Here is an 18,887-nt window from a genome sequence, read left to right as displayed (position 1 = left end):
AAGAAATGTGGAAACACTTAAACAAATAGATCCACAGCAGTTGTAACTATCAAAAAAACTAAAGCTCCACTTTAAAACTCTACATTTTGGAGCTGCTGAAGCCAGTCTATAGCTGAGGAACTAGCTCAAAGTTTATGTAAACTAGTGGATGAAGGCTGTAATTATCAGGGCTGATCTGTGCACCTGTACCAGTTACATGTACAATTACACAAATATCCAGCCTGCACAAGTAGACACAACTCAGCTGTTAACTGCTCAGGAGCATATACTGCATACTTGCTTTGCTAAAAAAGTTTGGGCCCTAGAAAGTCATTAATATCATTGCTGCTAGTTCTGAGAGAACAGGTCAAAATGTCTTGAGTCCAAAGTTAAATCACTGGCACTCCTCACTGAGTCATGTGTATATAAGTGACCTCTGAGTTTTCAGTGACACTTTGGCCACTGAATTACTATGGGCAGGTCACTTAATACTAAGCAAAATGTGTGGACACGACCAAGATTAGAAAATCTAACTGCAGTTTAACTTACATCAATTACACAAAAATGTGTAGAGTGAGAGTCTCTGAACGTCTGGCTAAAAATCACCGCTCCACTGAGGGAGTAAGAATATAAGTCATAGAGCCAAAAGAAATAAGACAAACAAATCTGGCTGCAGTGGAACGTTTCAGACCCTAAATAGCTGTACTGTCTCAGACAGAGTCTGTCTAGCCCATCATCTTGTCTCTAATAGCAGCCAGTTGCGCAAGTCTAGGAAACTAGAAAAGAACGTGGCATATACATAATAATATTTCCCCAGTAAACTCCTACAGTTAGTATTCTTCACTTTGCTGCTTCTCAAGCCAGGAATAGTATCACTGTGCTTAATAACATGGGTGGATTTCTATTCCACAAATGTATAACAGCTTCTGAACAAATGTAAACATTTGACACCAACATCACTTCATGCAATGAGTTCTGCAGTTTATCTGTACCTTGTGTTTCCCTTTTATTTCTTTCAGTCACTAGACAATACCATTTGTTACCCTCTTGGTCTGGTGGTGTAAGGTATCACAAATAATCATTCCCTGTTCAAGTTCTCTATGTTAACTTATTATTTTATAGATTTCTGTCATAAGATTCCCTAAATCACCTTGCTTCCAGGCTGAAGAATCACGATTGAGTCAATGCTTCCTTAAATGGAAGCAGGTCTGTCTGTGATCATCTTGGTGGCCCTTGTTTGTAGCCCATTTAGTACTCAAATTTTTGAGAAAGAAAGAAATCTGCAAGTAATATTTAAGATATGGCATGACATGGATTTGAAAGCATAAGAAAACAAACAAGGAATTTTGCATTTGCTCTCCATTTCTTTCCTAATAACTCCTAGCTCCTTGATTTGTTTGTTTATAGCTAACGAGAATGAAACTCTTACTAGTGAACAGAAAAAAATTAATACCAGTATACCCTGTAATAGATGTTCTTGCACATGAAAGTCCTACCAGATAAAACATGTTAATGTGTATTTCTGATTGGACACTGCATTATATTTATTTTAGACTGAGTAGGTCCTCTGATGTAACTGGCATAATCCAGTAGAAGGAAACAAATAGACTGGTAAAGCGTTTTCAGTGCAAGTTTGACTACTTCTGTGACTCTTCCAGAAACCTACAAGAGGCTCTATTATAATGTTTCTGTCTGTTAAGACTAGAGCAATACTGAAAAGTCATGTTGTATTAGTCATTAAAGAGATACTAAGCAAAGACAAACAGCCCCTCTCCCAAAGGGCTTCCAACCTTGTGTCAAGTCTCAGTGGCAAATGAGAGGCAAGAAAGATAACAAGCAACAATGAACCAACATTAACATCGTGTGTTAGCACAATAAGGTGCAAGGTTATAATTCACTCCCTGAACTAGATTAAGGTGTTGCAAGAGTGACTTTATGCTGTAATAACATTTATTTTCTGCTTTTAATGGATAGGAAGTGATGTCTCCAACTGGGATGGAACAGATTGCTCCATATGTTAAGTTTATTCTTATTTGAGAAACCTTCTTAAATAACTGAGAATTTGTAATACTCCAGCGGTACCCATTTGGGTCAGTATTGCTTAGGCTAAATTCTGACTCATATCTCCAGTTAAAATCTACCATCTGCCTGTAGAATGTGAAAGGCTGCCTTCCCTCAGGTCAGCCGGTATTCCTCACTGAAAAAAAAATCACATCCATAAAAAAACAAAGCTGGCAGGAAGCTATTTCAAGTGATCTGACCACTTCAATGTTAGCTAGTGACATTGCTCTCCAAACCAGGTCTTCAGATCTGTGGTGCCCTGGTCACATGCTGGGATTACAGTGTAGTACAATTGATTTATCACTGTATGGGACCACTTTAGTGGTGTACTGAAGAAATACTTTATCTTCCTGTTTGAATACAGCCACAGAAATGATAAATATGTGAAACAAGAAAACAGATGCTGTAAAAACACATTCAGCAACAAAGACCAAGTTGTTAGGAGAGGGATGACCCAGTAATGATAGAGAACGGTTGGGTTCCAGGCTCACATCCTCATACAAGGCTGGATGATTTGGGGCAATTTGCTTAATTTCTCTGGGCCTCAGCACCACACCTATAAGCACACAGGTCTGAAATACTCTTCTGAGGTGCCTGTTCTATTTAGACTCAGATCCCTAAGGCAGAGACCCTGTTGCTGGGTGTTTCTGAAGTGCCTGCACTGGAGAGTCAAGCTGAAAACAGGGCTCTGTTTGTACATCGTGGTAGCAGAATAGGTAATAATAGTAGAACCATGACTTTATTTGCAAAAGTAATATAACGTGGATCTTTATTTACCCCAGAAGAATCTGAGATGGTAAGGGCTGCAGTGGAAAATAAAACAGTCTGATGACAATAGCTAATACGCTGTTAAGCTCTGCTATATCACAATGTCAGCAACACTAAAATATTTTTTCCCCCTGGGAATCACAAGATTTATACATAACCTTTTTTTTGCCATGCTTGAATCTAGTTACTTCTGCCTATAATTGTTTTCAATTAATCTTTTAGCAGCTGGTGTAGAAGTAGGAGAATGAACTATTGACACATCAAAGATTGTATCATCATTCCTAGACTTTTTTTTTCTCTATGGAGCTGAAGTTTAATATCTGGAGCTGAGTGATAAAATATATTTTAATGATTGTGAAGCTGGAAAAAAATTCTGGCAAGCAAACAAAGGCTTCAGTCAAATTGTTTGCATGGAAGCTTTATTAATAAAAAAAAGCTTAGCAATCTCTTATTATGTAGGTCACCAAAAGCACACACAGAAATCCTGGGTAAATTGTTTAGTTAGGTGGGCTAGACTGCTAGGGATGTCAGCACAGAAATGAGGCCGGTTCACTCTAGAAACGTGAGGAAATGTGCTTAAATCCCAGTGAATCGTCTGTATGAAGTCCAGCAGTTCAATACTGTTGCATGTGTTGGGCTGCTCAGCACACATTATCATGCTGAAGTCCGACTGTCCTTGACCGTGTGCCTAACGTAGCCACAAGAGCTGTTAGCAGCGGGAGCAACCCTTCCAGCGGCCCAAGCTCCGCGCGGCGAGGCGCGGGCGGCGGCGGATCGCGGGCGCCCCCCAGCGCCCGCTCGGCCGCGGCGGAACCAGGCGGCGCCTGCGGGCGGCGAGCCCCGCTGCGCGCCCGGGCGGCGCCGCCGCCCGACAGCCGCCCGACAGCCGCCCGACAGCCGCCCGACAGCCGCCCGACAGCCGCCCGACAGCCGCCCGACAGCCGCCCGACAGCCGCCCTGCCTTTTGCGGGACTAGCCTGAAGCTAGACCAGAGGTGACTCCCGCTCGGAGCAGCCGGTTCTGGCTTTTAGGGACCAGGCATAACTGAATTAACCATTTTAACAATACCAGTTGAGTGTTATTAACTTCATGGCCTTCTAACATATATTTGGAAAAATAGGTCTAAACTTGTGAAGTTAAAGTGAGGTCATAATTACTTAAATGCAACCATTCTTGACAGTTATGATGAACGTAATGGAAATATTTCAGATTCCCAATATTTTACTTCCACCAGATTTGTGTTGACATCAGCCTAAGTACTGTCCAGGTGTAAGTACCGCTGTCTCTATCAAAGAGCAGAGACATCCATTTTAAAAGAGTGACATGGATACATTTGCAGAGGAAAAGAGTCACATGGGGAAAATCTGCTGCTGAGGGAAAGAGCTGCTGAAGGAAAACCTGAGCAGTACAGATAAGTTCAATGAACAAATCAGTGTGTTAGAGTTGGCCACTGCACAGACTAGACCCTCTTTTTATACCTTTCAAATAGCTTTTCTTCGCTTGTAAAGGTTAAGGGTGTACACTGCCAGAAATGAAGGTTTATCATTACCTACTAGCCAGAAGCTAGTGCTTCTCCACGCTAGACATTTCTTACTTTACATCACTAAAGCTCCTCACTTCAAGGGCCTCTCCACTTTAATAGCAGAAGGAGTGATCAATTCTCTAACTCTGTTCTGAGCTGCAGATCAGTTCCACTCTTTAAATTGCATCCAGTTGTGTTCCTTTAAAGTCTGCTAGTTTGGAAAGTAAAAAGCAATCTCAATGCCTATAGAATATTAGGACCTTCAAGCCCTGTGAGTCATCTTCAACCATGAAAGCAATGCCTCTCACATTCCCAGCAAAGTGTGCTAAGCGCATAATGAAAGGCACCACAGAGCAAAATTCATATCACACCAGGAAATGGAATGTCTAGGAAAGTATGCACAGTTATTTAACAGTTATTGCAATGACTTTCAAGGAAATTGTGATCATACTAAGGTTGCTATCTATACAAAAATGCAGAAAGATGTTGCTGCTCAATTACTCTAAAGACAGGAGCTAATGATTGTCAGTACTTCTGGTTGAAAAAAATATCGTTTTCCATTTCTCATAATTTTCCAACTTTAACTAGAGATAAATTCAAAGAACAAGACAGCATGTTAGAGACAGCTGTAGCCCATACCAGATCCATTTTTTGTAGTATTTGGAAGTCTTTGAGGTTGAAAAGGTTAATGATGGCCGACAAAAGCATTGGTTTGTCATTAGCTGAAGTCTTCGGTGCAAGGGACTTGCTTTTGGCTGGTGGACTTTATATGTAACAGGGTTGGGTGGTTTGTTTTTTGTTTTTTTTTTTGGGGGGGGGGAATTATTTTGGGGGTTTTGTTCTTAAACAAAACAATTTAGCCAACAAACATTTGTCACAAACATTTCCAAGACTGAAACAAGTGAAAAGTTTATCTTGCCCATATTACAAAATCCTTGCAATCTGTTTTTGCAAAGGTCCAGGTAAATCTACATTTACCTTCAGGGAATGGAATTTTATCTGCAGCTGCAACAGTAAATTATACTAAATCTGTTCATCTGCAGAAATGCACCCAGACTGTGATGAGGGAGAGTGTTATGTGTTCTTTGGCTGTATAGAGGAAGAAGCTGCCAGACTTGTGGGACCACTGTATGGGTTTCAAGACCCCACTGCACGATGGGCATAACACCAGAAGTGAGACAGACTAGGAGGGAGCTGGACCATCTGTGCAGGGTATTTGAAAGACAGGAGGGTGAAGATGAAGAGCTGAGGTAGAGACACATTGCCTGAACAGGGAGCTCGGACCATTCCCTCTTTTCTCAAGAGGGGAGAGGAACTGTAGAGATGGCAGAGGCTGTTCAAGGAGACAGGAAATAAAGTCAGAACTTGCTGAACACTGGAGATTGTTCCTCTCTCTGACCTTGGTCCCAGCATGCAATGACCGAGGAAGCAGCAGAATCAAAAATCGGTAGAGAGCAGGGTGGAAAGCGTCATAGCCAATAACAATGCAGAAGAAATAAGTTCACTGTTTTCTTCCAAAACCTGAAGCACAATCCAGGATTCTCATATCTCAATCTTCACCTGGTCAGTTTCACAGCAAGTATCTGTGAAAGTTTTGGGTAGTGGCAGCACCTTTCCTCTTCCTAATACTAGCCCCTAAAGACAAAAACAACTATGACTGTTAACCTCACATAGAGGATGTCTGCATGGTACCAAACCTGCAGATAATCAATGCCCTTTCAATATGACATAATAGTTTACATTTCCTCTATCTTGCTGCATTTTTTCTAAAATGGAAAAAGTTAAAGAGAGAGATTTTTATAATACAGATTTGCAAGAAAGTGAAATTAACATTTCCCTGATAATCTTAGCCCTGGCATTTTAAACAGACTCAGCAGTCCTCATTTTCATCTTGAATCATTCTGTATGACACCATACATGTGGCTCATGTGGTACAAAGCATGTTGGCCACATGATTTGCGTGCCATGTCTTTAAAACAGTGACTGAAGTTCCAGTATCAAGCAGCTGTCCTGACCTTTTGTAATGAGAAGCTGTTGGCTTCTGCTTGAAAGAAATGAAAGCCAACCATGCACAGAGCCTTGCATGACAACCCTGAGACAGTTTATTTCAAATACATCAGCATAAGTACAGAAGCACAGAAGTTTAAGCAAACAGCAGTGATCCATATTACATAGTTTAGTATGGTTTCAGGAGCAATTCTGATGGCTAGCAAACTGTGATGCTGAGCAGTTCACAAATAAGATATGTGAACACTTAACCTTGTTCAACCCATCACTATATACTTGCATCAAAAGACTTATTCAATAACTACAGAATTTCTAAGCAATACATTGAATCAGGGAACAAGTTGTGAAAGCTCTGATTGTCACCAGGGAAACTACAGACTTGTTTTGCATGTGGTCAGCCTTCCAGAGATGAGGCTATTACAAGACACTATCATAAGAAAAAACATTTCAAGTCTAACTTCCCCAGCTAGAAAATTCGTTACTAGTATATATAAAAAGATAAATTCTTAACTTTACAGAGGCTTCTGATGCTACGGTTTGTTCACTTAGCAAAACTACTGTCAAGTTTTCTAAAGCTTTGAGTTCAAACATATTTCTATTTGATCTGTTAAATGATTTAAACCTGATTAAATCTAACACTTTAAGGAAAATCTAAAAATAGCTGAGATGTTGCTCTCCCCTTTAGAGGATTTATGAAGAAAGTTGTAATATGCACTAAACCGAAACCACTTTTAATATTAGTTCAAAAAGGTTCAATTGTGAGATTTTGAAACTCAGTCACTTTTGAGTTTAATCAAGATACATTTGTAAATGTTAACATTCCCTATGCTAGAAATTACAAATTTAATTTAAAATTAAACTATAAATAATCAAAATCACTTAAAAGAGAGGAAACATGCTAGTTTTAAGTGGATAGAAAATACTTCTGTGATAACAGAATATCAAAGATGGCATGGTCTAATTAAAATACGAAGTGCTGCACGAATATCAGAGGGACAACTACAGCTCAGACAGACACAATCAGGTAATAGTGCAGGCACCTAAATTCTTCTAGAATCCTCTTTCAGGTGTCTCCACTAGATCCAAGCTCCGCATTTTGTAATAGACTACATAGAAGGTTAAAAGTAAAGCTGGGAACTGAACCTAGCTTTACTGTGCCAGTAAACTTTACTCTTCCTAAATAGTTTAAGAGTTTTGCTCCTGTTACATCAGTCTATTGGGAAACAGAGTGAATCAAGCCTGAACTATAGGTTGTAGTATTAGAGGTAGCTAAAATTTGAACTTTAATCTTAAATTCTGTCCCTCTTTTCTAGTCTTCTTGCTTTCCCTACTCAGACATGTCCCCTGGTTACAAAGAAGGCTAAGCGGCTTCTGTGTTAAAGAAATTTCACACAACAGAAGGTTGAATTCCTGATTCAAGTACCTGCCTTTGGGAAACCAGCTTTCCAGTCCTGGAGGACAACAGCTCCTTCTACTTCAACTGCAGCTATTTAAGCTAAGTAATAAAACAAAAAGAAAAAAAACAATAGTCAAATTGTGCCCGTTTCAGATGGATACACTACCGATGATATTGAATTTTATTGGAATGGAGGAGTGTCTGCAGTAACAGGAGTTAACAACATTGAACTTCCACAATTTTCTATTGTTGATTACAAGATGGTATCAAAGAGAGTGGAATTTACAACAGGTAAGCACTATCCAGCTCAAGAAAAACCCGGACCAGAAATATCAATGTCTAACTTTTCTTAGGCACTAGTCATTATATGACTTCTTTCTTTCAGGAGCATATCCTCGATTATCACTCAGTTTCCAGCTTAAAAGAAATATTGGATACTTCATTTTGCAAACCTATATGCCTTCCACATTGATCACAACTCTGTCATGGGTATCTTTTTGGATCAATTATGATGCTTCTGCAGCCAGAGTTGCTCTAGGTAAATTATTTTCAAAATCACTGGTATACATAGATACTTTTTGTATTTAAACACACTAGCACCAAATCCATATCACTGATTTCAGAAATATTAAGTGATCTTTCTGCTAGCCTGTACAGTACAAAACACAGTGTCTGCGTGAAGCTAATTTTTATGGTTAGTATTAGCTAAATCCTGTGAAGTAGCAAGCAGAATAATACTTGATATCACACCCACGTTTGGTTGATTCTTCCCCAAGTCATGTCACAACACAATGCCTAATTTTTTAGATCTCTAAGCAGCACAGAGTTGTCAGGCTGGTTCTGACCAATAATACATCATTTAGTAGTCTGCCCAGCAGTGCAGCTTTAGATCTTCCTTCAAATGTCACCTTGCCTACACCAGGAGATCCTGACTGACTTCCAATTGCCATAATGGTCTTTGGATCAGGCCATTAGTATGTTGCTTCCAAACTGAAACATGAAGGTCTAATTCAAGTATCTAAAGGTCTCTATATTGTGCTGTATCAACAATTTTGATGTTAAAAGGAGTCCCCTCAGACCAGATGTATGGTTGGAATGCATACACATGATCTGACTGACAATCGAAATATACCAATTTACATCAAATAAACCTGTTTTACACACATGCTTGCTTGTTTCCCACACCATGTTACTTGCTACAGCTTACTGTAAGAATCAAGATCTTCTGCCACCATATATGCTTTAAGGCAGATCTGCTTTTCAAAACCTAATGTCAGAAAAACACTTTATCTCACCTCGCTTTAAATTCAACTCATTATACCTGTGCCTAGAGCTATTAGATATACTAATGACCTGTGATCAGAGCAGACTAGGAAATAATTTCATCCAGCCAGAGCAAGGTAAAAATGAATCAAACAGTGATGAATAATACGATGAGATGGGAGTGTTTCACATCACAGAACATCCCTTTAGCAGGAAAATCTGTTTTTGCACAAACGTATCACCTTCTCTTCACCAGTGACTAAAATCATAATGCTTCCCTTTCTGCCTTCAATCCTTTATTTTTCGTCAAAATTTCAACTAGATGATACTTATTCCAGTTCCTCAGGACAACACAATCCACTGTATGGGTCAAGCAGTGCTACTACTCTAAGTAAAGTGAAAAGCATGTCCTTGCAAAGAATTGGTTATTCTGATCTTTCTATGCTATTCAGATCAGCTAACACCAGAATGTCTCTGTAAATTACATGTTCCTTGTAGCAGTCGAGGTGATATATACTGAGACAGCAGCTAGGGATCCCTAGACACTTGTAGGCAATTTCATTCACCCTCTATTATACAGGAACATCAAATAAAGAAGATGCTATCAGCAGGTCTGCAGATCTAACTGTGTAATACATTGCTAAGAAGGCGGGACATTCTGGCATAGATGCACTACATTCTGTGTCACCGACGCCTTGGATTACTTGTTTGTACTACCTAGGATAAGTGATGTGCCAGTAAACTATTATCAGTAATATTTCCCTTTCTAGGTCTGGGAAATGCATTCCTTTAGCTGTTAAGAATCTAATCATGTAATTAAGCAATCTGCATCAGAAAGACATGGCAGCCAAGCAATGGTATCATCATGCCTTTCACACTCAGATCTCCTTCACTGTCTTTTTAGTCAATATTCATTTTTTCCTTTCTCAGGAATCACAACTGTGCTGACCATGACCACAATCAGCACCCACCTCAGGGAAACATTGCCAAAGATTCCCTACGTCAAGGCAATTGATATTTACCTGATGGGATGCTTTGTGTTTGTGTTCCTGGCCTTGCTGGAATATGCCTTTGTAAATTATATATTCTTCAGGAAAGGACCCCAGTGTCAAAAAAGGCAGCAGACAAGGCAGGACATGCTACAGGCAAGAAGGGCAGACTGGAAACAAATAGAGTCCAGGAAAAATATTCAAGCTAACTTTTCAGACATTTCTGAAATGACAATGTTGACAATATTGATGTCTATGAGGATAGAGGGAGAGATGCAGTTTGAACACGTATGCAAATGCATTTAAAACTTTTCTAGAAAAAATTAATATTTTAAGGAGATTACAGCAACATATGGTTTGTCCAATCTTCAAATAAATCTTCAAATAAAAAAACTGTAAGAAACTGCAGAAAATACAAATGAGCATTCAGGACAAGTAAACATTCATAGCACAAAAGTAATACAAGGTGTACAAGGAAATTAAATATTTACTATCTCAACTATAAGAATGGACTTTCTCAGCTGTATACCAATTCTGTATTAGGATAACAATGGCTACATATAGCTATATAATAAACTTTTATTATATAGATCCCCTTTATACATAGAAACCTCACCAAAAAAACAAAAGGAAACAAGAAAGACGCTGTTGGCTTCAGTGGGCCTTGAATGAAGCCCACACAGCCAAACTTTCACAAAAGCAAGGAGGATCCTGCTAGGTTGTAACAGAGTTCACAGATGTTAGGATTTATCCTCAGACTAAATGCAGGCAGATCACTGCTACTCCCCCTCAAAAGAGTCCAGAGCACCATCTTTTAACACTCCTCACATCTGCCAAGTGAAATTTGTAAGACTAATCAATCAATTAAGCCAACCTGAAACTCTAAGAAGCAATACTATAAACACTTTTTCCAGGGAAAAGTTTATCTTAGCAATATGCCACCCAGCACTTGCAAACGTCTGTAAACTTATACCAGGCTTTCATGAATAAACATTTCCCTTGGGTATATTTGTCCCAGCCTGACTCAAAGCAAAAAAGTGCAACTTAGTGAGCCAAAAAACACTTTTTGCTGCTCCCGACTTTTCTTACAATATATTCCATCCAAGTATTAATGAGATCTTACCCAATCTGCCTTATGAAGTTCTGTACTTTTGCGGCACAAGGGGATAATTTCTGGACAAAATATTTGAAATTTCAGTTGAGCTTGAAGAATGAAGTCAGCACATAAGATTCTAGCTGGTTAGCCGTTAGTAAAATCAATGGTTGCAATTTCACACACGCATCAGAAAGTGCTTTTCAGAAACTCTGTGATATTATTGGTGCTAGAGTTGTGTGTCCACTTAGAGGTTGTGTGTCCCAGCAGCCACACTAGTACAGCAAGGCATTAACAGAGTAATCCTGCTCTCCATTCCAGTGAACTCATAAGGCCATTAGAAATCCCTACCTGCATTTGCTTCCTGTCCCAACATGTAAGACATGCTTTACTAAGTGGATGCACAAATTCAGTCCAGGCTTGCAGCAGTCTCCAAGGTCCCACAAAGTGTTATCCTCTATAGAGCTGAGGAGATAAGCTGCCCTGTTATTGCTTGTTGTGCACAAATACTGTCCATCCATTTTTATGGGAGATGGGGAAGGAGAAAAACCCAGACTGGCACCAGCCACCTCAACAGATCCTGAGTTAACCAAACCTAGGTGAAAAGAAGCAAAGCAAGGGTTCATGAAGAATGAAACAATACTTCTTCAGAGGTCAGCCTTTACTACATGGGCCCCAATGCATTGATATGAGTAGAGGATAAGAGTCAGAGTGCAGGTAAGCTCTTTTTCCTATACATTTGGCTACTTGGTTTGAATCACAAAAACCCTAACTCTTAATTAAAAGTTTTTGTCTAAATCCTACACTGGTAAAGAGATTACACTGAGGACAGTGTTCAAAATGGGCTGGAATCTATTTATTTGAGCACATGAGCTTTTCAGAGCAGCACATATACACACCAGCATTTTTCTGACAATGAATGCAAAGCATACAGGTTTTGTACCATTTTTAATTGTTCACGCTTAGACTGCATTTCCATTCCAATACTGAGAATGGTTTAAGTGAGCAGACCACTCTCTGTATAATACAGGTTTATGATACACGTATGACTAAATGGGTACCAATGGATTTTGTTATCCCAATGGAAATGCATTGCATGTGTGACCTTGTAAGTATTCATTTGATTCAGCATGGAAAATGCTGATGTCCTACAGTATTTCTGTCTTTAGCAGAAAGAATGCACATGATCAGAACAGTGGGACACAGTAAACTTACGTGATCCCTAATGAAGACAGGTCCCACCCCCTTTCCCTCATCTTTTTTCATTTTTCACTTGTACTATGATGACCTGCACCAGTGTAGGTGAAAGCTCTTTCAGAGCATAGAAGTACATCTGTAAGTATGTACAGCTACAGGATACTGACTTCCCTTTTATTCTCTTGACCCATATCATATATCCATGTAGGGACCTATAACCATGAGAAGATATGTAACAGCACTTCCTTTCTTTGTGCCGGGTGAAGAATACTGTTCATTTTCACCTGACATACACCCCTGACAAAAAGAATTCCTCTTTCTTCATCAGATAACAAAACCATTAGACGTGATCAATACTCAAACTGACCACGGCATTAACACTGTATAGAGAAGACCAATTGGAACTGATATACTGCTGCTTCACATGTGGCTGGTTTTTGCTCTACAACCTGAAGAATGTGGAAATAAGGCCTCTCCAGTTTCACAGTTTATGTCATTTTAACTTAATACCTGAAAACTAGTAATTTGTACTTAACAAACTTTCTGTTTCTCCGAATAAAACAAAGGCCTCTTATATCTCCTTGTCGTCTGTTTGTCAAAATGAAATGTCATTGAGGAAACCATCATAATTACAGATAACTATAACAAACCACCCAGCAAGAAAATATTTAGATGATCCCTTTGTGCAGCTGGTTGCTTCCTCAGACAATTTTAATGTGAATAATCATTACACAGAAGATGTCACTTAAGCACAGGAAATGGGTAGCATGCAATCACAATGCAAGTGGAAAAGGGGCTGAACCACCTAAGGCTCACAAGTTGCCATGCAAGCTACATGACAGATGGTCTCTTGCTCCCTAGTTCTGCACAGCTTCATACCTTCCCTCCAAGGCTTCTGTAAATTGCAGGATATCTGGTATGGAAAGGCAGAGATTATGCATGGGCTCCAAGGAAAACACATGATATTTCAGTGCAGTGGCTACTGGAAGGAGAAAAGGATTGGAGCCAGTAGCACAACCAGCTCAGCCTCTCCCAAGTAAATCCACACCTGAATAAGCTTATCCTTGTGGAACAACCTGTTTCTTTGAAGACTATATTGTGACATCTTTACTGCATTTGTTCCAACAGGACAGCTTGTACGAGTAACAGGCTCCTGAGTCTTTCATCTTTGGAGAAAGACTTTTTTTTTTTTTTTGCATTGAGTCAAAACAGAAGTTGTTACTATTATCTACCCAATGGTTAAGGAAAAAAAACCCAAATGTAAAATAGGTAGGTAAAAACCCATACCAGACAGAACTGGACATTCTAGGCCAACCCAGTGTCAGTGAATGCTGCCAGGCTCTTCCTGTGGAGCTGATTGTCTGCTTTTCATGCAGTCAACATGATATTGTTCATTTATTACTTGAACTATTTTACACTTAGAGTATAATTTAGATGCTACTAAGCAAGAAACTCATCATTTGTTATGTAAACATACAAGCCAGATTTTTATTTATTTTTATAATCCTTTATTGAGCACACATGAAGGCTTTTCTATCACTGATGAAGATTCACATATATGTACCCTGTGTAGATTTAGGCTTTATGTAGCTCCAGTGAAAACAAAGAATAAGGTAATGAAATTTGCATCTGTATTGAGCTCATACAAGAAGTATCACTACATACATGCATCTGAAGAATATTTAAAATTTAATAGTTACACCAGATGACTACACATCAGCTTTAGATGCTTTGCCATCTTAATGTTCTTCATCTTACATTCAAAAGGCCAACAAAATAGAAATACTTCACCTTTCTATAACTTTAGGCAAAAATTTGTACTTCATACACAATCTTTTAGGTTCAGGTTATCTGTCAAAGAATAAATCCTGTTTTCATCTGAGATATTGTTCAATTCAGACAGTATGTGTAATATAATTTAGGGAAGGTCATCTCTCTCCGAGCTGGCAATTTTATTCTTCAGTCTCTGGTACAACCTTTCTCCTTCTGGCTATCACCAGCAAAGGGCACTGTTGCATTTCTGCACAGTCTGAGCCTACACAGTAACAGATCTAAATTTGCATTACATATGCAAATGTCACAGGTACTTCAGGAATTTTTTTTTACACATGTCTAAAGGCAAAGTTACATGCTCAGTAAACAAGAGATCTGAAGCTTATCTCTTTTTGCAACCTCTATTCTAAACACAGCTAATGATTTTAGGTGCTCCTATGTTACATAGGGAGGAAACTTGACACTTCCTAAAGCAGTACAGTTTTCAGAAAACAGCATCTTGTAAAATCTCTGACTAAAATCTAAGCTACAGTCCAGCTAAACTACAAATACTCAAGAATAGCAGTATACCAAACAGCATTCCAGTTAGAGATCACCTGGCAATATTTGAGAGATTAAATGGGTTATATACAAGACTGCTCTCCTGAAGTACATGCCTGGTGTGGGTAAAGTGCCTCAACACTGAAAGACAGACTGGAAGGAGTCAAAACCTGTTGGCTGCTTGCGATGCACACACTTCCTCCAGCACAGGACCAACAGCAAGTTTAGCTTGCATTAAGTAATGGAGAAAAGATTTTTAAAGACAGAAAATTTACAAACTTTTATTGTGCAAATATTTGCTACAAGCTCATTCTAATATTAACATAAACAAAACTAATAACTATTGTCCAAACAAGTCTCTTTGGGGATCTCTTAATCTGCATTATTCCCAGATTCCTACAGGAATTTGTACAATTCCTGTATTTCAGTAGGAAAGCCTTGACAGCACAACTTTTAACAATATTTTGGAGTGAACTTCAATAAATTCTGAAAGGATTTAAAGACACAGGAAGTTACTAGTCCAGCTTCGTGTCACACAAGCAGAGAATTTGGCCCAAGTACATTACAAGAGCTTTTACATTTCTCTTAACTAGTTTAGAGATGAATGTAAGGCCTTTTGCTCTGAATTGTAAAAACTCCAATTCAAAGACTGAATTGCTTCATGATGTATACATATCATGGCACCTAAAATGTTTTAAAAACTCATTTAAAAATATAAGAGGATAATTCATAACACTTCAAGCTGGAATTCATATGCCCTTTGGCTTGCAATAAACTGTCAGTGCACATCCCCATGAATCAATTTAGATTGTAAGTATTTATGAGCTGTCTTTACAAAAGAGAAGCCATAACAACTGCTTAATGATGCTTGTGCTGTTATTACTATTATAACAGTAAAGTCAATCAATTTAAACATTGGACTATGTAATGATAGACAGCTTACCATTCAGTAAAACTGAGAAGAAAAAGTTGACATATCAAAACTTCTGAGAACTTAAAAGAATTTCTCATTTTACATGTAGACAGATCTGAGACCCTCTTCCCTCCTCCCTTCCCCCCCCCCCCCAAAATATCAGAGCCTAAGAGCAGCAAGTAGTCCCATAGTTAAGGCAGTCCACTGAAAAGTAAGGAGCCCAAGTTTAGATCTTCCTTTTACCTAAATCAGAAGATCTGACTTAAAGATTAGAACCTTGGTAGCCCATATCCCAAGTAAATATTGCAAATATCATGCTGTTTCTGTGACTAGCTGACCTCTAATCTGGAATATGCACGTTTTTCCCAATTAGCCAATGGTAGGAATTGGACCATTGCCACTGATTTTTCATCACAACATAAAAAAGTTACTAGTCAGGTTTAGCAACTGATTCTTCTAAAAGTCTGTGATGATTTATTACTCCATTTAGCAGACACTTTTCCCCCCACAGCTTTTCTGAGTGGCTTTTATATAGATAGCTCCTTTACTTTGTTTCAATTAGAAAATACTTATTTTGCAACACTGTACATATGCCAATCACACAGTCTTTCTCCTTTTGGCAATGAAAAGGAACAACACTGCCAGGTAGAACTGAAGCTTTCACTGGTTTCCAGCTTTTCTCTACCTCAACCCCTGGAGATGGGATTTTGCCTGTATGTTCTACATGGAGCTTGTCCTTGAACACACTTCAAACCTGCTGTAGATTACTATATCGGTTCTCCTATATCTCATCAAAGAGGAAAAAGCCGGAGTGAAGAAAACACTGGATTTTCAGAGGCTTCATATAACCAGATATTGTCAACAAATGATTTTATTTTTCATTTGTATTAAGGCATCCCCAGACAGCCACGGTATGGGTTGTGATATATTTGGCGTAGGACCAAGGCTACAGTTCACAAAGAACAAGTTTTAGTACTCAAGCCTCAAAGCAAAGGCTTCCAAGTTTCATGTAAGAGGTCTGTGTTCCGATGTGTGTTTCCCCTGATACAAGCTACAGTGACAGCTTAAGTATTTGGGAAGTTTAAATATCTGGGAAGTCTTCACAGAGAAGTCAGAAGTCATCCTGGAAACACCAAAAACATCTTCCTAAAAGAGGTTTTACCACAAACATGCAGAGAACTAGAGAGGAGTGAAAGAGTAAACCCTTTGTAGTCAGTTATGCTGTCATTCTTGTCTAGTTATATTCATGCATGAAAAAAAGGCAGTTATATTAAAAGTAACATACATTGTTTGTGCCAGACCTGTACATACTGGTTACAGTTTCCAGTTCTTTAGTCAGGTACTTAGAACAGTGCCCTGACTAACTCTAACAGCACAAATAGTGAGTGATAAACATATTTGAAACAACTACTTTCAATACCAACAGATGAAAATACAAAGGCATTTAAGGTTTCACTCCATAAAATGGATTATTCCATGTGCACATGAGCAAGTTAATGGTGCACTGCAGGGAGTAGGAGTGTCTATCTCCAAAATATATTAAGTCTCCAAAAATTCATCACAAGCATTTTGCAAGGACTGATTGATAAAATGCACATGTACCTACATGTTCCTCATATGAATCCATCAACACAAATGTTTTCAAAACAAACCCACAGCACTAAAACTGTATAAAATTGGCAGACAGCAACATTTTATTTTCACATATAGTATATAAAAGCTTAGGGTGTCAGGTCAGCAGACATGAAAATGCAGTATTTCATAAAGAACATGATCTAAGTTAAAGACAAAGTTAGAAGTCTTACTTTGAGGAGGATGAGATAACTATAACTGAATTAAGAGGCCCCAGACCAAGATACTGTGTCAGAATGGAAGATATTTAGCCACTTTCTATACTAGTTAGGAAAGTGTATTCACTATCTTTTTACTTCTATCAACATTATAGAAAATGTGATTGTCACCACAATCACAGGAGCTGCCTTAGTAGTTGAACCAAAGGGTACCCATTTGTTTGGGAGACAATTCAGACTGACTGAAGAATTTATCTAATTCAAGTTCCTTCCTTGACACAGGTTGATGCCCATGGAAACATTCTTCTTAGTCCACTCAAAATAAGAAATAAAGTCAGCAGCTCAGATGTGTTCACAAGCCTCAGTGACCCAAGAGCTACCAGGTATTCATATGACAGTGCCAGCCTTCAGTACAGAAGAACCACTTCCAGCAGAGAACTCTACAGTAAGAGCGCTTTGGACAGGCACAGGCTTCACAAAAAGGGACGAAGAAGGGCATCCCAGATCAAAGTCAAAATCCCCAATTTGACTGATGTTAATGCGATAGACAAGTGGTCCAGAATGGTCTTTCCCATCACATTTATTCTTTTCAATGTTGTTTATTGGCTGTATTATGTCCACTAATTAATGCAATAACTTTATCACAGACTAGCTTACCTAAACTTGTTTTTCCTTCTCAATTTTGTTAACTCTGAAGAACTGCAGTAGCCATAATGCTACATTGTCAAGGCAAGATACTCAGCCATTGAATACTTCTAGATTTGAGCTTTCTAAAAAAATTAAAAAATTAAAAAAGCCTTACCGCATTCATATCAGAAGAGTACAGATCTGCTCTTACAGAGCATCTTCACCAAAAGCACTATTCCTAGAACTTTACAAAGGGTTTGTGTATCACCCATGATCTTCCCCTACCTGCTTTTATTTAATTTGAATAGAATAAAAATTAATCTTCCTGTATTTCTTGCCACATATTGGTAGCCCATTACAGCATACCACCTCCAAGTAAGACAGTACAACTCAGTAGTTGTCATGTTACAGTCTTTCAGCCTTAAAAGAGTCTAAAGAAAATTGAAGAAATAACTTTAAAGGATTATAACTATTGCATCATGCATCATTCCAAAGCAAATAGTTGTAATAGGAAATATTTTCATAGTGTCTGTGAGAAGTATCATTCAAGGATATGTAAGACAATTCACATTTTCAGTGAGGCAGGGATTTTCAAAGGAGTGAAAGGGCAGCAGGGACAAATCCCACCAAGTTTCCAACTCAGGAGAGAGCTCACTGGATATAACTGGAATTCTGTTATTTCCACAACATAGCAAAGTTGAACTGATACAAGAACAATTCTGCCATCTCTAATTTTGTATTAAATAAAACAGACAGAAGAAAAAGTGTGTTCATTCCTATAAGCCACTACTAAGGAATACTCCAGACCAAGAGTGGTCAATTTTCATGACCTCTAGGCTTCCTTGGCTGGTAATTACAACATATTCTCCCAGGAGACAGTAGGTGTCTGGGAACAGATCACAGAGAGTTCTGCACAGGGTTTCCCAAAGTTTTCCTTACTCCACTGAAGAAAAGGACACACAGCTGAGT

General features: G+C 38.7%; 1 protein-coding gene across 1 annotated transcript in view; it reads left to right on the top strand.

The window, feature by feature from the left end:
- The window catches only part of GABRB1 (gamma-aminobutyric acid type A receptor subunit beta1), a 146,942-nt gene extending 129,027 nt beyond the window's left edge, over nt 1–17,915 (top strand). The window contains 5 exon segments of the mRNA XM_067297159.1: nt 7,887–8,024; nt 8,119–8,271; nt 9,927–10,100; nt 10,103–10,170; nt 17,574–17,915. Coding sequence (XP_067153260.1) covers nt 7,887–8,024; nt 8,119–8,271; nt 9,927–10,100; nt 10,103–10,170; nt 17,574–17,915 — 875 coding nt within the window.
- The last annotated feature ends 972 nt before the right edge of the window (nt 17,916–18,887 follow it).

Source organism: Apteryx mantelli, chromosome 5 (assembly GCF_036417845.1).
Source record: "Apteryx mantelli isolate bAptMan1 chromosome 5, bAptMan1.hap1, whole genome shotgun sequence".
In the NCBI taxonomy this organism is placed as follows: domain Eukaryota; kingdom Metazoa; phylum Chordata; class Aves; order Apterygiformes; family Apterygidae; genus Apteryx; species Apteryx mantelli.
Note: the sequence above shows the minus strand (reverse complement) of the source record. Positions and strands in the feature narration are given on the sequence as shown.